The sequence below is a fragment of the Montipora foliosa genome, chromosome 3, assembly GCF_036669935.1.
Source record: "Montipora foliosa isolate CH-2021 chromosome 3, ASM3666993v2, whole genome shotgun sequence".
NCBI classification, from domain to species: Eukaryota; Metazoa; Cnidaria; class Anthozoa; order Scleractinia; family Acroporidae; genus Montipora; species Montipora foliosa.
The window spans coordinates 29,531,421-29,549,309 of NC_090871.1; the positions used below are offsets into that span (position 1 = coordinate 29,531,421).

At 37.2% G+C, this 17,889-nt stretch overlaps 1 protein-coding gene across 6 annotated transcripts in view; it reads left to right on the forward strand.

The window, feature by feature from the left end:
• The window catches only part of LOC137997266 (chromodomain-helicase-DNA-binding protein 4-like), a 55,059-nt gene that overhangs the window by 12,867 nt on the left and 24,303 nt on the right, over positions 1–17,889 (forward strand). For 4 of the 6 annotated variants that reach the window (XM_068843153.1, XM_068843155.1, XM_068843149.1 and 1 more), the window contains exons 10-31: positions 1,089–1,155; positions 1,264–1,310; positions 1,449–1,526; positions 1,637–1,851; positions 2,365–2,469; positions 2,607–2,645; positions 4,902–4,983; positions 6,244–6,309; positions 8,937–9,128; positions 9,235–9,371; positions 9,486–9,549; positions 10,083–10,220; positions 10,631–10,752; positions 10,902–11,075; positions 11,822–11,960; positions 12,610–12,741; positions 13,093–13,210; positions 13,753–13,877; positions 13,982–14,020; positions 14,121–14,174; positions 14,651–14,801; positions 16,064–16,197. In XM_068843153.1, coding sequence (XP_068699254.1) covers positions 1,089–1,155; positions 1,264–1,310; positions 1,449–1,526; positions 1,637–1,851; positions 2,365–2,469; positions 2,607–2,645; positions 4,902–4,983; positions 6,244–6,309; positions 8,937–9,128; positions 9,235–9,371; positions 9,486–9,549; positions 10,083–10,220; positions 10,631–10,752; positions 10,902–11,075; positions 11,822–11,960; positions 12,610–12,741; positions 13,093–13,210; positions 13,753–13,877; positions 13,982–14,020; positions 14,121–14,174; positions 14,651–14,801; positions 16,064–16,197 — 2,418 coding nt within the window. The remainder of the gene's footprint in view (positions 1–1,088; positions 1,156–1,263; positions 1,311–1,448; positions 1,527–1,636; positions 1,852–2,364; positions 2,470–2,606; positions 2,646–4,901; positions 4,984–6,243; positions 6,310–8,936; positions 9,129–9,234; positions 9,372–9,485; positions 9,550–10,082; positions 10,221–10,630; positions 10,753–10,901; positions 11,076–11,821; positions 11,961–12,609; positions 12,742–13,092; positions 13,211–13,752; positions 13,878–13,981; positions 14,021–14,120; positions 14,175–14,650; positions 14,802–16,063; positions 16,198–17,889) is intronic. The other 2 variants (XM_068843154.1, XM_068843151.1) reach the window with 1 other exon arrangement.

The following is a 17,889-nucleotide window of genomic DNA, read 5'->3' on the forward strand; positions in this document are numbered from 1 at the left end:
AGGGGTTCCCCATTGACGAGTAAAATCGTCTAGTGTTAGACAGAGTAAAATACTAAATGCAGTAATGTGTGCATCTGATTCAATTAGCTCTTTTAAGAGAGCGTTAGTTAATCATTTTAATTTTGAAAAGTATTTTTCGCCTTGTGATTATGCTCTTGACAGATACTCTTCCGTAATTCATACTCGACTGTGGCTTGGCGCTTTTGGTCTAAATTATTATCCTTTTAAGATCGCTGAGACTATAACTCATTTCTTTTTACAATGTCCTAATCATGCTGCCCTCAAGTCTGATTTGCTCACTGCTGCTGCTCGTATAGCGTTTGGTCAATGGTTTAAATATTCTGACCAGCAAAAAGTTGAAGTTTTTCTGTTTGGCCCTTCTGACATGTCAAATGATAAAAACGCATTAGAAAACTTGGAGTCCTAAATGCAAATTTTTTGATGTGGTTGAATGCAATTTAACCTAGTTAGCAACAAACAAATGCTGGTTTTCTGTGTGTTGAGGTCCACAAATGGAGCAGTTTGCTTATAGCGGTCAGCAGTTCATTTGTATGTGCACAGGCTCATGTGGGTCATGTGGTCTCAGTGTAGCGCCCATCTTGGAGCTACATTGGGCAGCGTGTTTTGCGGCCTTTGTTTTAGCATTTTTTTTCCTAGTGTTAGCAGTTTCTTATTTTTGCTGCTTCCCTACCTCCATCTACACCCTCCCCTTTTTGTCCACTGTTACCACAGTGTGACAGGTGCTTGGATATCTCTGTGTCTCTGTGTAGGCTCATGGCTGGGTTGCGGGGATTGCTAGTAATGGGAGCGTTGTACTGTCTAGGGGCTGAGAATCAATGAAAGTTCATTCAAGGTTACATCTATCAATGTTGCTAATTGAAATGAAAACATTTTCCTTATCTAATTACAAAGTCTCTGACAAAATGCCCAGTCTGGTACTGCAGAAACTATTTCAGGCCCTAAGTTTCACCATCACAAGAAAAGAATAATGTAATAAAAGTAGAACAAATTCAAAACCTAACCCCTCTCTTCTATGTACTGTACCTACTGTACAGTTTTGGTTCAATAATTCCTTCTTGTTTTTTCAGAGTGAACCACTAAAAGGCAAGGTTGAGAGAATTCTCCACTGGAGATATGTTACTCTTCCAGTTGAAGGTAAAATTATTTCTTTCCATGGTTACATTTTTGGTCGCAGTGTTATAATTAGTACATGTTATTTTGGATTTGAAACGCAACCAAAGGTCAATGTGTTTGTAATTTCAGGTCATCTGGTTCAAAGAGATGATTCTCAAGAGCTTGGTGAACCAGAGGTAGGGTTCCCTTGTGTTCAGTCAAGGGTAGTTGGGATCTTCAGAATTTAAGATGAAATTGCCAATGAAGATGGTAAAGCACCTCAAGAGTCTTACTCATGGATGATATTATAATCATTATTTTCTTTTTGCTTTTAGACATATGAAACAAGGGAGTTCTTTGTCAAGTGGCTAGACATGTCATACTGGCATTGTTCTTGGATCACAGAACTTCAGGTTGGTTGCCTGGGAATCAGAATCTTTCCATGCTTTCCAGGTTGAGAAATTCAACATGTGCAGAGATATTGTCAGTCCAGAGTGTAAATTTTTAAATAAATATTCCACAGCTTGAAATCCACCATCCCAGTATGTACCGAGCTTTCTTCCGTAAGAATGACATGGAGGAACCTCCTCCAGTAGATGATGGAGATGAAGACAAGGAAACTCCAGCTCATGTGATCCAAAGCACTGATGCTGAGGATGAAAGCAATCTTGAGGCTAGGTTTTACAGATATGGAGTACGATCAGAGTGGCTCCAGATTAATCGTATCTTAAGACACAGGTTAGAAAAACAAACTAACTACAGTTTGTAGTCTTTTTCACAAACAAAAATAGTTGCAATGTTACCATTTTGTGGTTGTTGCCTTGCAGTTCAGTTTCCTGCTACTTGCTACTTTTTTTCAGATTTTGTGTAATTTTTACTACAGGTGCATGACTTAATCATAATCTTAAAAAGGAAGATGATGTAAACTTTGGGCAAAATAGAAGATTTCTGTAACAGTTTAACCTTCAGTTTGTGCCTCTTAAATGTTCATGGAATTTTCTTGCAAAACAAGTTGATCACAAATGGAAAATAAATTACAAATGAGCCTTCTTTAATGTGCTTTAGGGAATTGCAATGTACATGACGTTAAATGCAGTTTAACAGAGTTAATAACTAGGAGTGACTTGACTTACCCTTAGGACCCTAATGATAGGGTCTTGTCTCATCAGACAAGTGGTTAAATTGACATTCTTTTGTTCATTATCTCTTAATGCATTAACCAAAATAATGATAATTGTTATGTACTTCCAGGATCACAAAGCAGTCCAAAGAGGAATATTTAGTTAAGTGGCGAGATGTTCCATACAATTTGAGCACCTGGGAAGATCCTGAAGATCATGTTAATTTTCAAATCAGGTTTGTGAATGAAAAGTGTCTTTGGCTTTCGTTTTTTTTTTTTTTTTAATTACCAATTCACAACTCAAATAGAAGTGATTAGGTTGTGTGTACATTTGAATTCCTCTAATTGTATGAAACTTGTTTATTTTATGAAGTGACTTTAAGGATCACATTGCCAAGTACAAGGAACTCAGGTGAGACCACTATCCAACCCTGTTTCAGCAATAATTAACAATTATATTATGAGCACACGTTGGATACGAGATGGTAAATAGCGAACGAGGCGCGCAGCGCCGAGTTGGCTATAACCAGTCTCACATCCAACAAGAGCGAATGGAATAATTGTTTTATTAAATTCCTTTAACTCCAAAAATTTGGAAGTGCGAAATACGAGCGAGAAAAGCGAGAAAATCAAACAAAATCGAATAAACTTGATGAAGATGCGATGTTGTGTAATATGGTCAGAGAGACGTTGGCTCATCACAAAAACATTTCTTGCCATTTCACTTGATCCAAAACGTCAGAATTGATCAAAAATTTCCAAAAAACAAGTCTTTTTTTCTTTTTTGGCTGCATTCAGAGAGAAATTTCGCTTTCCGGTGAAAAATTTTTTAGCTCAGCAACGCTTAGCTCAATCATTTACCAAATAAGGTCAAACTAAGGTATATGAGATGATAACCGAGATTGAGTAAACCAATCAGAGCACGCAAAATGCATTATCTGAGGTTCAGAATTTAATAATTAGTGTTAATCAAAGTGTTGAGTCTTTTGGTATTTGAAAACAAGTGAGCTGGAACTACAGTAATAAATAGCGGAGGTCCGTGACATCTGTCAAAACAAGGGATGTGCTGACTAGTATCATGTGACCACATCTTGGGCTCACATTTAGGGCTCATGGGGGTCAGCGGTTTTTTTTTTTTTAGTTGACTGCTGACCAGATACTGGGTTTCAAATGGATCGCAGGCTCAAGCTTGGTTAACTTATTGTGAGAACAAATAACCTGGGAGCTCCACTTTTAGGCTGGACTAAATCTATTAACACAATGACTCCCGGGGTTCACTGCATTGATGAGTAAAATCGTCTGGCATTAGACAGAGTAAAATGATAAGCCTGGCTGGTTTATGCCGGTTTGGGTATCAAAGTGTTAAATAAACTCCCTTCAGGCAGATAGCTGATATGTCGACTGAGAGATTGTCTGAACAATGAACATTTGGTCGAGAAGCAAATTTTTGAGGGCAAATGTGAAATTTTAAGGACAATCTCTTTGCCAAGGGCATTATCAGCTGGCATACCAGCAAGCCCTCCATTATTTTCATATCGAGCAAAAAGCGCTTTTAAAAAGAGCTATTGTTGATGTGATGTTGAATATGTTCAGTGAACATAATCAAGTGTGTTTTATTGGTTTAATGAATTTTATTTCCACTGTGATGTGAAATATATGCACTCACAATGCCCCTTAGATAAAAAGCTTGAAAACTCTGCACTTTTTAGCTTACCGGTGTGTTTTTCCGACGCATAGTTCAAAACTTGACTAAAAGAGAAGTGTGTCGATCTCAGGAAAAAATTCCTATCATTTTAGTTGTCACTGCAAGGGCTAAAAAGTAAATTACAACCATGAAACGCAGGTGGGCTGTTGCTAAAGAGAAAACAATTGGTTTATTTTACAGTTGATAAACACACTAGTGTATTAATTCTTTATTTTATCAAAAATACCCAGTTTTGATAAAATTTGATTCATCCTAAGATAAAATGCTTTCATTTTCACTGGCAACTCCTCTCCTGCCAGTTTTGCAAACCCAAGTTCCACTAATTGGTAGCTAAAACAATACGTATTAGCGCCATTTATACGAGAGAAAATAAGCCGCGGCTTACTCTGGCTGTGGTGTACATAATACGCGAAAGGAACTATTTATACGAGTATAAACACCCAGGCCAGGATAAGCCGCGGCTTGAGAAAGCCGTGAACGTAGATTTTGTACCATTTTTACGGGGTGTTCGTGTCTTATGTAAGCCACGGCTTGTTTTCTCTCATATAAACGGCCCTATTGTCGCAGTTGACAAGTTGACAGATTTGATGCAGCATTTTGTCAAGTTCTGTAGTACAGACAGGATGTCAGTCCTCTGAATTTTTGTGTCAATGAATTGGACAAACCTGATGCCATTTGATCATTTTTGGTCAGCTGTGAATCTGTCTTCCTGAAATGCTTGAGAAGGTATAACATCTGAAACTTGGGCTTGAAAGGTTAACCCCTGCAGTGAACAGTCGGTTGTTTTTGTGTAACATTTTAAAAATCCTTATAAAACTCGTGTTAGCAAGATTTTGCAGATTAATAAAGAGAAGAAATTTCTGTCTGACTCCTAGCTACATAACCTTCTTTTAACACTATACACAATATTTAAATCAATGTTTAAAATTAGCAATTTTATGGACTAAATTTGTATCTTTACAGAGATGCCTATGACAAGAAGTTAAGCGGTAAAAAGAAACCCATTAAGCCAAAGAAAGTGAAGAAAACGGTACCTGCTTGTGATGTAAGTTTCATAAATTTCAAACCTAGTATAATATTCAGGGAAAGCCAATGAGCCATTTTTTCAAAATTCATCAAAATATATCATGGTCTTAAAATATACCAACAATTAGCCTTTTTGGAGCAATTACTCTAACGGCCGGGAAATTTTTAACTGTTCCACACTCCCAGCGAAAACAGACCATACGTCTCTTTTGCCAGGTGAGCCGGGTGGAAGTTTCCCAACCAGCAAGCGTAAAAACAACAATTGAATATATGGCGTGGCAAAAGGCCTTAGATCAGAGGTTTCATTAGAAGCCGGCAACCTGCGAATTCCACCGGCTACTCTTTAAGTTATCAGTTCAATCCATTTCACTGTATTTTAATTAAATAAAACAACTAGAATATCAACAAACCTTTTGCTGTGTGTTAGCCACTCACCATTGCAATTCTTCGCAGTCCACATGAATATAGAGGACTGGTGCCAAATGTTGCCTTGATCACTTTCACTACGTCCTTCCAGTTTTGCATGTGTTGTTTATTAAAAATGGAAGGCAAAACAAGAAAGCGTGCAGCTGGAGGCGATATTTTGTGGTATTTCAACAAGAGATCAAGAGTGCAAAAAAATTGTCCTCTAACGTACTTGGCCATGTGCAGCTACATGTTAATAAATATTTGTGACTGTTGTTGTTGCCCGGATTGCTGTTAATGCCACTTCCGAGTTCCTAGATTTCAAGATTTTCTGGGGGAGCATGCCCCCAGACCCCTCTTGGGAAAAGGGGCCACAGCCACCTATTTCATAAAACCTGCCGTTTACTACAAAACTTAAATGAAGGGGGAAAAAGGGTCCATTGCATCCAAATTGACTCCAAATAACCATCACAACAAATACATTTTCCCAGGACAGGTGCCGCCAGAAGCAGATTGAAAATAATATGCCAGCTCAACAATAATCTTTTCCCAGTAACTTCCCAATACTTCTTTTCCAGCCAGAAAATGTGCCCCCTGTGGAACACCTCTGTTGGGTGCCCGTGAATGTTATTTTGTGCTGAGGATGCAGAGAGAACTTTTTTAAAGGGAAAACTTGCTTATTTCAATAGCAAAAAATCTAATGCAGAATTGATATTTCAATCAGAAACTTGAAGACAGTTAACTTAAGCTTTATAAAAGTAACATTACTATGACGTTGCTGTGAATAAAATTTTCTGTTGTAATTTAAAGTACTCTAAAGTAACTAATTTTTTTCTTTTTTTCTAATGCTGTATATCTACATTAACATGTGCAGGTTGAAGATCCTGTTTCAGATTCAGAATCTCCAAAGGTTGATATTGCTGATAAACCTGATAATGATGTAAGAATTGTATAATTAATTTTAAATAAATTGAAGGATACTCTGTATCAACTATAAACATCAAGATAGATAGGAGAATAGGGTTGTTTAGTTGCTCATGATAAAGAGATGAATACTGTTAAATCAGTGACGATAAAGGCAACTTTTAGCTATTGTACAGTGTAACATTATGCTATATCATCCAACATGGCTGTTGTGCTTTGTTTCCTTGTAAAATGTTGAAGTTGTGATGATGCTAAATCTTCTTTAATTATGTAACTGTGAAAGTAGCAACAGTGCCTTGATGATAGTAATACACTGTATGGTCAAAATAGACAGGCATAAAGTAAAAATAATTAAATGTGAATAATAAAAACTACCTTTAAACTTTTCTAATTTTATCTAAATAATTTGATTTAATACATAATTTTAAATGTATTGGTATCACTTAATCAGAGCTTTATGAAAAGAAAGGTTGGAAAATGCTCTTGAGTTGATAACTGACACCACATAAATGACTTAAGATATAAGCTCGTAAGCTTAATTTGAAGTCTAAGCAGCAAACAGGATGGGACAGTCCTGTTTAGCCCACAGTTTGGTTGAAAAATAGTTTTCAGAACACCTTTTTAAATGAAGAAAAATGCCACCAAGAAATTGATGGTAAGATTTGCACAGTACACAGAAGCCTTTGTTACTGTAGATACATGTACATAGGGTGCATTTGCTATTGTAATGCAGACATTAACTGAACTAATTACACTGTACATGTTCCTAAGATAAAGTACCTTTATTGAGCCCACCTTTGTTCATAGTGGGTCTAAAGCATGAAATGCTCTCTAACAAAAGGTTTATCCTCGGAGTCTTTTAAGCTGCAACTTGTGTTGGCTGAAACCAGTTTCAAAAGGAACTTTAATTATTTAAGTGTCTAATCTTCTAGCGCCGTAGAGCACTAATCGGGGACACTGTAAATTGAAATTAACAAGTTAATGCAAATCAAATCAAATTTTGGTTTTTTAGGAGAGGGGAAACCGGAGTACCTGGAGAAAACCTCTCGGTGCAGAGTAGAGAAAAACCCTTTATTTTGAAGGATTGCCTCTACAACACTGTATCGTCACCAAACAGCTATTATCATGGTACCATGTGATACAACAATAAATTACTGCTTTACAAAGTGCCCTCAATATTGTGATGTAACAGGTTAAATTATCAACGGGAGATCCATCTATATTGTAGTGAAGTGTTACATGTATGTCTCAAAAATTAACTTGGAAACCTCCATTTTTTTAATTTACTGGAAAGCAGTTAGCATGTTGAGTTGAAACTCAAATAATCTGGTGCAGATTGAAAACTACCTCGGCAATTTGAAAATTTAAGTTGGCTCCAAATCCACTCAAGTGTGAGGTCTTAACTTTGCAGAGAGTTTTACCTGAGCCTGCTGATGACTCCCTAGCAATAAAAAGTGGGGATCACCTGGTTTGTTTTTTATTTTAAATATACTGTAACCGTCTGAGGACAAAATGTAGAATGTATAATTATGTGCTTTTGCTGTTGCCATGGTGTAGTGCTCAAATGTTGTTGAAAGTTCTTTGAGCCTGCGTCATGGGCATCTTTTTAAGAGAGCATTTTGTCGCTTATTATATTATAAGAATTTTCACTTTTTCCCTTTTTCTTGTGGAACATTTAGATTAAATCTAGCAATTTAAAGGACTTTAAAACATTTCTGAAATATTATTATTATTATTATTATTATTATTATTATTATTATTACCGGTGTTATTTTGAGCAGTTATTTTGCATTTGGGAAAGTCTGCCTTTCCAGAATTGTACTGCTTTGTCACACAGCTGACGCTGTGCAAGCCATGAAAGTACCATGGCATCCAACTGAGGGCACATCATCCATGGTTGAGACTGACTGACAGAGGCCATACTACTACTACCACTACCACTACCACTTACCACTTACTACTTACTACTAGTCTAAGACCCTTAAAAGTGATGAAGAATAGTGTTTCATGTTGTGGAATGTCGTCCCTCATTTCCGTGATATTCAAGTTTTCTTTAATTGATGTCATAAACTGTACATATCCAAACATATTGGATGGGTGTTATTCACCAAACTTTGGCACCAGTAATGTACATCAGATAAGGCACAAAGTGACACTCATTAAATTGTTGCCATGGCAACACTCATCTCTATTCCCTCTCTGCAATTAACCAAATATCTCTGATTTTGAACAGATAAGTACAGGCAGATGGTCTGACTTGGAACGCATATGCTGCCCATAATGCTATACATCTCTGTATGAGCTTACCGAGAGTGAACATGTCTTATTACGACAATAAATGACAAAATCAATCCTACGTTAAATAGACGCACCAGAAGAAATGGTTGCAATGGCAACAGCAAAGAGGGTATCATTTTGTGCCATACTTGATGTCAATTACCGCTGCCAAGTTTGAACAACACCCATCCAACCTTTTCGGAGATATTCTCAATTTTACGATTTATTGCAGTCGTGTGTATAGTATATTACGTCATCAATTTTGAACAAAAACTTGAATGTCTCTAGAAGGAGAGAAGATCATTGTATTCCAAATGAGAAAACACCATTCTTCATCGTTTTGAAAAAAGCTGAATTTTTTTATAGCCACGAGATAAGTATGACAAGCAGCCAGACTTCATCACAGCGTGTGGAGGAAAGCTGCATGAGTACCAAATGGAAGGCTTAAACTGGCTGCGTTTCTCTTGGGCACAAGGGACCAACACCATCCTGGCTGATGAAATGGGACTGGGCAAAACAATTCAGACCATTGTCTTCTTGTATTCACTTTGGAAAGAGGTATGGTGGTTCAATCATTGCACTATTCTAAACAGGTTTTATTGATTCTGAAACCCAGCTTTTGGCCATTCATTTTCACTGAAGAACTTTTCTTGCCATTTTACAGGGCCATTCTGAAGGTCCATTTCTAATCAGTGCCCCATTGTCTACAATCATAAACTGGGAGAGAGAATTTGAATTTTGGGCTCCAGATATGTATGTTGTTACTTATGCTGGTGATAAACTTGCAAGGGCAACTATCAGGTAAGATGCAGGTTGAAACTTAAAAGGCCTTGCAAGTGATGTCTTTGGTGGAATTACTGTCCTTGTTCTTTTAAGCCTGTGCTAATAATCAATGCTATCACTTTGCTCTTTTAGGAGTCATGACTTTTCATTTGATGAAGAAGCTGTGAAATATGGTCTTAAACCTCATAAAGTTAAGGTTTGTCTTGTTTAGAATTGACACTATCAGACTCCAAGTGAACTTGGCTAAATTAAAAAAAAAAACAAAGAATACTGTATTGCAGCTACATGTACGTTAAATTTTAGAGTCAGTGCAACCAAGATTATTGGAAAGGACCAATCTAGGACCAGTTAAATGTCTCCACTAGTCAGCTGTCAAAAAAGTAATACTTTCCCTTTTCCTTTACTTTCCTCCTCTTGCCAAGTTGATTTCAGGGAATAAGGGAAAGTGTGTCACAATAATTGAAGAGCTTTTGATCAGATACCATGTTGTACCTGAAACACAGAAATGTCACTTCTTTCAATTTCACTCACTCTAACCCTTAGTAGGCTATGACTGCTTGTGATTTGACAGTCTCTGATCTTCCACGAAATATTTTAAATTTAGAACCAAGTCTGCATGGAATTGTAGGAGCTTGAGTTGAAATACGATGACTTGTGATGATTATCATAATTATCCTTGATGGGTGGAATGGGGGTGAAAATTCTCATAATCTCAATATTGTTTTGCAGAAGGATCACCCAGTTAAGTTTCAAGTGTTGTTAACATCATATGAACTTGTGTCAATTGACATGACCACTCTGCAGTCTATTGACTGGGCAGTGTTGGTGGTAGATGAAGCTCACCGACTCAAGAATAAACAGTCAAAGGTCTGTTTCGTGTATTTGTGCTACAGGGATTTCATTTTTGTGGATATTTGTTTTATATGTTCAGATGCTGATCATTGCAGCTACTTGTATTAATTAACATTACATGGGCAGCAACAAAAGGAAAGCCTGAAAATTTCAGTCTTGAATGATATTCGAACCCTGACTTCTGTGATACCTGTGCAATGCTCTACCAGTTGAGCTATCAATCCATCTGGTAGCTGGTCATTATGTGAGTTCATATCAAGCCAGTGTAGGATATAGACAAGATGAAAGTTCAAGCATACATGACTTTCATATAGATTAACTGTTATCTTGTTTTTTATGTGTTAGCTTATTTTTACTGGCATTCTCTTGGCCATGTCAGTACACTTGTCATTGAATTATGCCCCATTGTCCATGGTGTTTTGCAGTTCTTCCAGATTCTCAGTGCATATGCCATTGATTATAAGCTGCTACTGACAGGAACACCTCTTCAGAACAACTTAGAGGAACTGTGGAATCTCCTGAATTTCTTGGATCCTGTAGAGTTCAAGTATGTTCTAGCAGTTTTTAGGCTGGTCTTGGTCTTTTGAAATTATTTGAGGTGAAAAGATTGATTGCTGACTGCAGTCGCTTGCCATTTTTGTGCTGTACTTGCAGATTTTGGTCTAATATTTTTGCGGTTTGATTTTATCCGTTCAGAAATCAAAACACTTTCCTGACAGAGTTTGAGGATGTGGCAAAGGAAGACCAGATCAAGAAACTTCATGACATTCTGGGTCCTCACATGCTGCGTCGTCTGAAAGCTGATGTCTTGAAGGGAATACCCTCCAAGAGTGAACTGATTGTGAGAGTTGAACTGAGTCCTCAACAAAAGTAAGTCTGTTATGCGCAATGTAGTCTTTTTACAGCGAAGTCGTTTGCTTCATTTACAGTAACACTTGATCTCTTCCTTCTCCACTTACATGGATGTTGTGAAACATTTTTAATTCCAATGGAGAAATAATAAAATAATATACTAAATATTATTACTGTTCACCTTAACGTTCATATCCTTGTTAGTTTCCATTATGATGATAATATGCTTGGTAATAATAATAATAATAATAATAATAATCATCAGAAGAAGAAGAAGAAGGAGAATAGTCTTGAAGATCCTCTATACATTAACATTATGTGGACGTATTAGACTAGAAGTCTACACCAGAGTAACTGCCTCAACCACCCGTTGGTTTTGGCCACGCATTGGTTTTGCCTCAGTTCCAAACTACATTCATTTATGTACACAGAAAATTGATGTGTTCATTGGGACAGTACAGCTGAGAATGATAATTGTAATTCAAGTAACTTAAAATTAACTTCTAGTGGTACTGTTGCTTTAAGAAGAAAGTAAAGTGTATGGTAGTGATGAATTATTCTGCAAAGAATTTCAAAATTGAATTGTCATGTCAATACACAGTATAATCCTAAAGCTTCAATACTGGATGACTCTTGGCTGTTGTATCCGTGATAACAATGTCAGCAAGGCTAAATCAACATGTTAAAGTTCAACCATCAATGTTCAGTGTACAATGTTCAATGATGAGAAGAAAATGATGCGATACCTTAATATTCCTTTACAGAAAGTACTACAAATACATTTTGACAAGGAACTTTGAAGCTCTCAATACCAAAGGATCTCACCAAGTATCTTTGTTAAATGTGATGATGGAGCTGAAGAAGTGTTGCAACCATCCTTACTTGTTCTCGTCAGCAGCCCTGGTATGTCTTTTCTATTGTAAAAGGAAGAAATTTTGAAAAGTAGTATTAAATGAGATGAGTCAATAATTTAAGTTGCTGTCTAAGCAGCAATTCAAGAACCCTTGTGATGCATGTAATACCTTATAAGATACATGTACCTTTAAAATTAATCATTTTTTCTCTTTCGCCCTGAAACTTGGTTCATCAAAAATGGCAATAATCGTGAAAAGAGAAATAGTATGATTAACCTTTAACTGTAACCTCAATATGCTAGTGCTGAAGTAAAGAATGACTACATTGTATATTGAAATGTTTTGCAAATGTCAGCTTGCATGTAGGTTTATTGATTTGCACTCATTTACCCCTGTCTTGCCACAAACTCTTAGAGCTATGTGGACCTCCAACATTATATGATTAGAGGGAAGAATTAGGCAGGAGGCATTGCAAGGATATTTGTATAACAAAGTCTACATAAGTTATTGCCAGCTTTGTGCCCTTGCATTCACTATTTAACATCGCCAAGAATGTTTATTTGACCCATTGGCAAAACCAACAGATGTACGTGTAAGAACAGTTTTTTGATTAGTTGTGGTAATAGTTGTTTTGTATCTTACCTCTAAATCTTTATGTAATTGCAAATCTATTTCCCTTTTATTTATCTTGTCACTAGGAAGCACCAAGAGGTCCAAGTGGAAACTTTGATGTCTCAGGGCTTACTCGGGCTTCTGGAAAACTGGTTCTGTTGGAAAAAATGTTGAAGAAACTACGAGAAGAGGGCCATCGTGTTCTTATCTTTTCTCAGGTACAATGAATGAAATCTGACCACCAGATTGAGGCCCACTATACATTCTGATGCTATGTAATATACAGGATGTTTCTGTGAGTTATCACTGGATTTTGTCCTGTAATTTATCCACTTTTCCTCTGAATAATCTACACTGATAGATATAGCGATCTCTTCCGTCTATTATTCATCTCTATGTTTATTAGGTACAATATGTAAATTGTTTGTTTGATTTGATACCATTTTTAATTTGGCCCTCAAAGTATTTGCATTCAAGCATCTTCACTATTTTCTTTAAGATTTGTTTTATACATGTACCTTATCTTTAGTAGACTGATGTTTCTGTCTTTTTGCTACCAACTCCTTCAGATGACAAGAATGTTGGATCTTTTAGAGGACTTCCTTGAGGGACATGGCTACAAGTATGAGAGAATTGATGGAACTGTTAATGGGGCAGCCAGGCAAGAGTGCATTGATCGCTTTAATGGTGAGTTGAGAGGAGATAAAAGTATTATTAATTATTTTCACCAGAATACTCTTGGTTCTTGGTTTCTTTTTTAAGCCTAGATTACTGACTTGTAAGGCAAGTCCAAATGCAACAAAATACATGCATTGCAACATACTTCATGTACAATAATGCCGTCGACAATTCAAGTAAAAGCAATATGCAAGAAATAAAGAAAATCCATTTTCTTGCCATAGTGGTTTCATTCATGAACCAGTTTTGCAAGTGCTATGTTGCATAAACAAAACCACTTGTTACATTCCACTGTACGTATGGTTACAGTTGTTACCAAGGTAATGCCAGCCCTGTCCATCTTCTTAAAAAACAACAGTACTGGCAGCAAATCTTACCTTTCCAGAATTTGCATTTAATTTAGTTTGAATTCCTGTTGATCTTCATGAAAGGAAGTATGTTGAAATGGCCAAGTGCCCTTTGCGTATAAGATAACATCAGAGAAGTTATGGTGTACAATGTAAGATCAAAGTGGATGATGTACCTGTTCTACTCTTTTGGACTTGTATTAGCTGCTGGGGCCCAAACATTTTGTTTCTTACTGTCAACTCGAGCTGGAGGACTTGGAATAAACTTGGCCACAGCAGACACAGTGTTCATATATGACTCTGACTGGAACCCTCACAATGATATACAGGTTGGTGCTACTGTTTGTGTGAATAGAAATAATGCTGAGTAGATCGGCTTATCTAAAAATATGAATGTAAGGTTATAGTACTTAAGTCAGTCTTTCCTTTCTAGGCATTTAGCAGGGCACACCGGATTGGCCAGAACAATAAGGTATTGGGAAACAATTTTCCAAGTTCAACATCTCTCTGTGTCACAAATTACCAGCAACAATTTGTCTTCCTTTGATTGTTGACTTTGAACTCTCTTCCAGGTCATGATATACCGCTTTGTTACAAGGGCCAGTGTAGAGGAGCGAATTACACAGGTAAAATGATGGCTTGGGTTATTGTATTTTTCGTTTATCTTTTTTAGCATGCAAGTATTAAAGGACATTTATTTTTGTAACATGATACTTCATAATTTGTCGTAACTGGTGGAGGTGATTGCTCCAGCCACTCAGAGGGTCTTGTAGGTTGAACCAAAGCAAATAATGAAGGTGAAGTTATTAACATGGTGCTGTTGGGGGCCTTATCATGTATACAGATCATATATCTTTATTTACCCTTGGATTTTTAGAGTAGCTTGGTGTAGCTAATATCTCCGAGCATTTACCCTCCCAACCATGATACATCACAGAAGACAGACCACAACACCGGGAACTACATGACATGACATGACTTTGAACTCAGTTACCAAGACTAAGTGTTGTTGGCTTCATTGATAACTTTGTCATTTGGTCAAAAGAAATTAGAAGATGAGACTGTCAATAAACGTACCATTGATTTTTGCTGGCTTGGACAGGTTGCCAAAAAGAAGATGATGTTGACTCATCTTGTAGTGAGACCTGGCCTAGGATCCAACAAGTCAGCTGTGATGTCCAAAAGTGAGCTAAATGATATTCTAAAATTTGGAACACAAGAACTCTTTAAGGATGACAATGCTAAAGATGGAGGTGAGAGTAAAATTTAAGTTATGGGTTAAGTAATTCCCCATTCTGCAAAGTGTTTACAAGATGAAAAAAATAATTATTAGTCCTTGGTAATATCCATTAGGGAAAGGACTTTTGGACCATTGTGAATTTTGTGGTCCAGTGTGTCAAATTTTTGCGTGTGGTTGAGCTGGGTTCAGGTCCCTCTTGTGACCACTGGATGGATGTGTCCTCCAAGGTCCCGAATTGGAATCTACCATGCTTCTACAAATAGCCAACTGCTCGAAGCATGGATAGCGCTAACCAGCGTTAACTAACATGGAAACCCATCGATTTTGATACCTCTTAACCAACGGTTAGTGCTAACCAGGCTTCGAGCAACCGGTCCTTGGTTGTTAGTGTCCAGTTGGGTTTATAAGCATTTTTGTTTTATTTTAAGGGCCCACAGACGGATTTTTCGCACGTTGCTATGGAAGTGAAAAGTTACTTCCGGTAACTTGACGTCATCATATCATGAGCTGACAAGAAAACCCACTCACAAGCAAAAGTCACCACACAAACTGTTGTTTCCATCGAAGGTTTTTCCTCGCCCTTCCTCGCACTCGTTTTCAGATAAACTGCGCATGCTTAAACAAACTGACTTCGGGTTTGAGAAAAAAGCTAAATTTCCGGCAGTTTTGACTTGAATTAAATTTTTTTTTACATGGCACGTTTCACCCCCAAATACAGAATATAGCTAAGCATTGATTTTTTAAAATCATCTTTTTTGACAAAGTTATGTGTATTTCAGTATCATTCAAGAAAGAAAAACCATGCGTGGCTGGTTGCAAAAACGAATACAAATTATCAAAGTATCGATTAAATACCCAAATTGCGTAACACAGAGACAAATTTAGAGTTTTCTTTTATTGGTCACGTGACCATGGGCGTGGTACGATGATGTCATATTTAGGTCATTGGGTTACAAAAGTTGGAAACTGACCAAAATGATGCCATCCTTAGCAACGCACCCCAAAAAATATGTCAGTGGACCCTTAAAAAATTATTTTCCTTGGTTATTGCTGTAAACTGCTTTGGGGTACATCCATTCAGAATGAGAAAATGGGCTTTATAAATGTCACACAAATTGTTTATTTGTTCAATATTGACCAAGAATTCCTCCCCCTTGGCTCTAATAGAGTTTTTACAGGTGAAATCTTCCCCCTCCGCCCAAATCATCTCTCTGGAGTATTTAATGACTTTTAATTAATGATGCTTATTGAGCTGCTGTATTGTCGTTATTATAGACTCCGGAGACTCGGGCCGCATAGATTATGATGAGAAAGCCATCATGTCGTTGTTGGATCGCACAAGTAGCCATGATGATGCACCTGATGAGGAGAAAGACATAATGGCAAATGAATATCTTGCTTCATTTAAGGTAAAAGAAAGTGCTTGATCAATTATTTCTAATACATGTACATGTGAACACAACGTTTTGAACTCTGAGAAAATTGTTAACATTAATCTGAGCCAGAAATTGCAATTTGCACAGTTGTATTTTTTTTTTGCATCCTTCTTTCAGTTATCAGAACTCTTAATTGACTTTAAATCTCTTAATATATTGTAGCTTTTGGGTTAAGGAGTAAGAGCAGACAGTTAACATGGGCATGTTAAAAGAGATGGTCCAAGCTGGACTACTCCATTCCATTGTGGTAACCTTGAAAGGTCTTCTCTACCTGCCAATGGTTGTGTTGACATTAAACAGTCCACAAACCACAGCTATGACATGCAATATTAAACACTCACGAGTGATCAGGGCCTGGAGCCTTAGCATTAGGCTACTGGAGTAGTATATCACTCGCATATTATTCTACGCTACAAGTAACTAGCATGTGGACTGACAGGAGCAAGTGTCTCTGATTACTACAAATTAAGACCCTAAATGTTCAGACATGCTGAAAGCAAACCTTGGTTGAGCTTATTGATGCAAGGTTGGAGCTAATCCTGAGTGAAGTCCACAGTAGCTCAAAGTAACCAGAAGACTAGCACCAACACCTGCATCAAACACCTCAGCCAATCACAATGAACCTGCATGGCCTGCAAACTTACTTTTAGTTTGTTTGGTAGTATAAGTTCAAATAGTTCATCTGCATTTCGCTGTTTGTTTGCCTAAATTACCGTAATTCTCTTGACAATGATGTACTATCCAGAATTTTGTCAAACTGGGCACAGTTTGTATTCATGCAGAGGACATTAAAAAAAATGCAATGAGAAGACAGAGTCACCGTGCTTGTTTTCACGCTGCATGCCCTTTATTCTAAGACTATTAGTGTTTTTTATCGAATTACGCGAGAAGCGTTTGAAACGCAGAAGGTACTGAATATTACTGAAAACTTGAGCCTACTTGTTCTTCCAGGCTATAATATTTCAGTGAAGTGATTTCAAATGGCTGGCTCTTGCAAAGAAATGAAAGCAAATTGGACTGCTACATGACCACCTCACATATTAATTTATTCAAACTTGGCTGGCACCAGTAATGTACATCAGAGGCACAAGATGTTACCATGGCAATGGACCAAATATCTTTGATTTTGAACAGATAAGCACAGGCAGAAGCTCATGGCCTTGAATGTTTTGAGTTTAAACATTTCCTGACTTGGATGTAACGTAGCTTGCGCATGCAGCTTCGATCTTATTTTTGTCCGCATTTGGGCATAAAATTGGTGGCCTAAAATCCCCAGCTTTGTTCCAAGGAAGAGAGTTTCAACTTACATGCTTCAAGGTCGTGTTCTTCTGGTACAGGCAGACGTTCAGACTTGAAACTTATGTGCTGTCCATAAACGACAAAATCAATCCTGCATTAAATAGACCCAGCAGCAAAAATGGTTGCCATGGCAACAGCCTAGAGGGTATAATTTTGTGTTTTGCTTGATGTAGATTACAGCAGCCAAGTTTGAACGACACCCATCCAATACTTTCGGAGATATTCTCAATTTTGTAATTTATTACGGTCATTTGCAATGTTTGTGACGTCATCAAAATAGAAAACACCATTCTTCTTCATCTTGAAAGGTTTTTAAAATAAGCAAAAGATATTTTTAAATTCCTAGGCACTTTAAAGAGCTGTTTA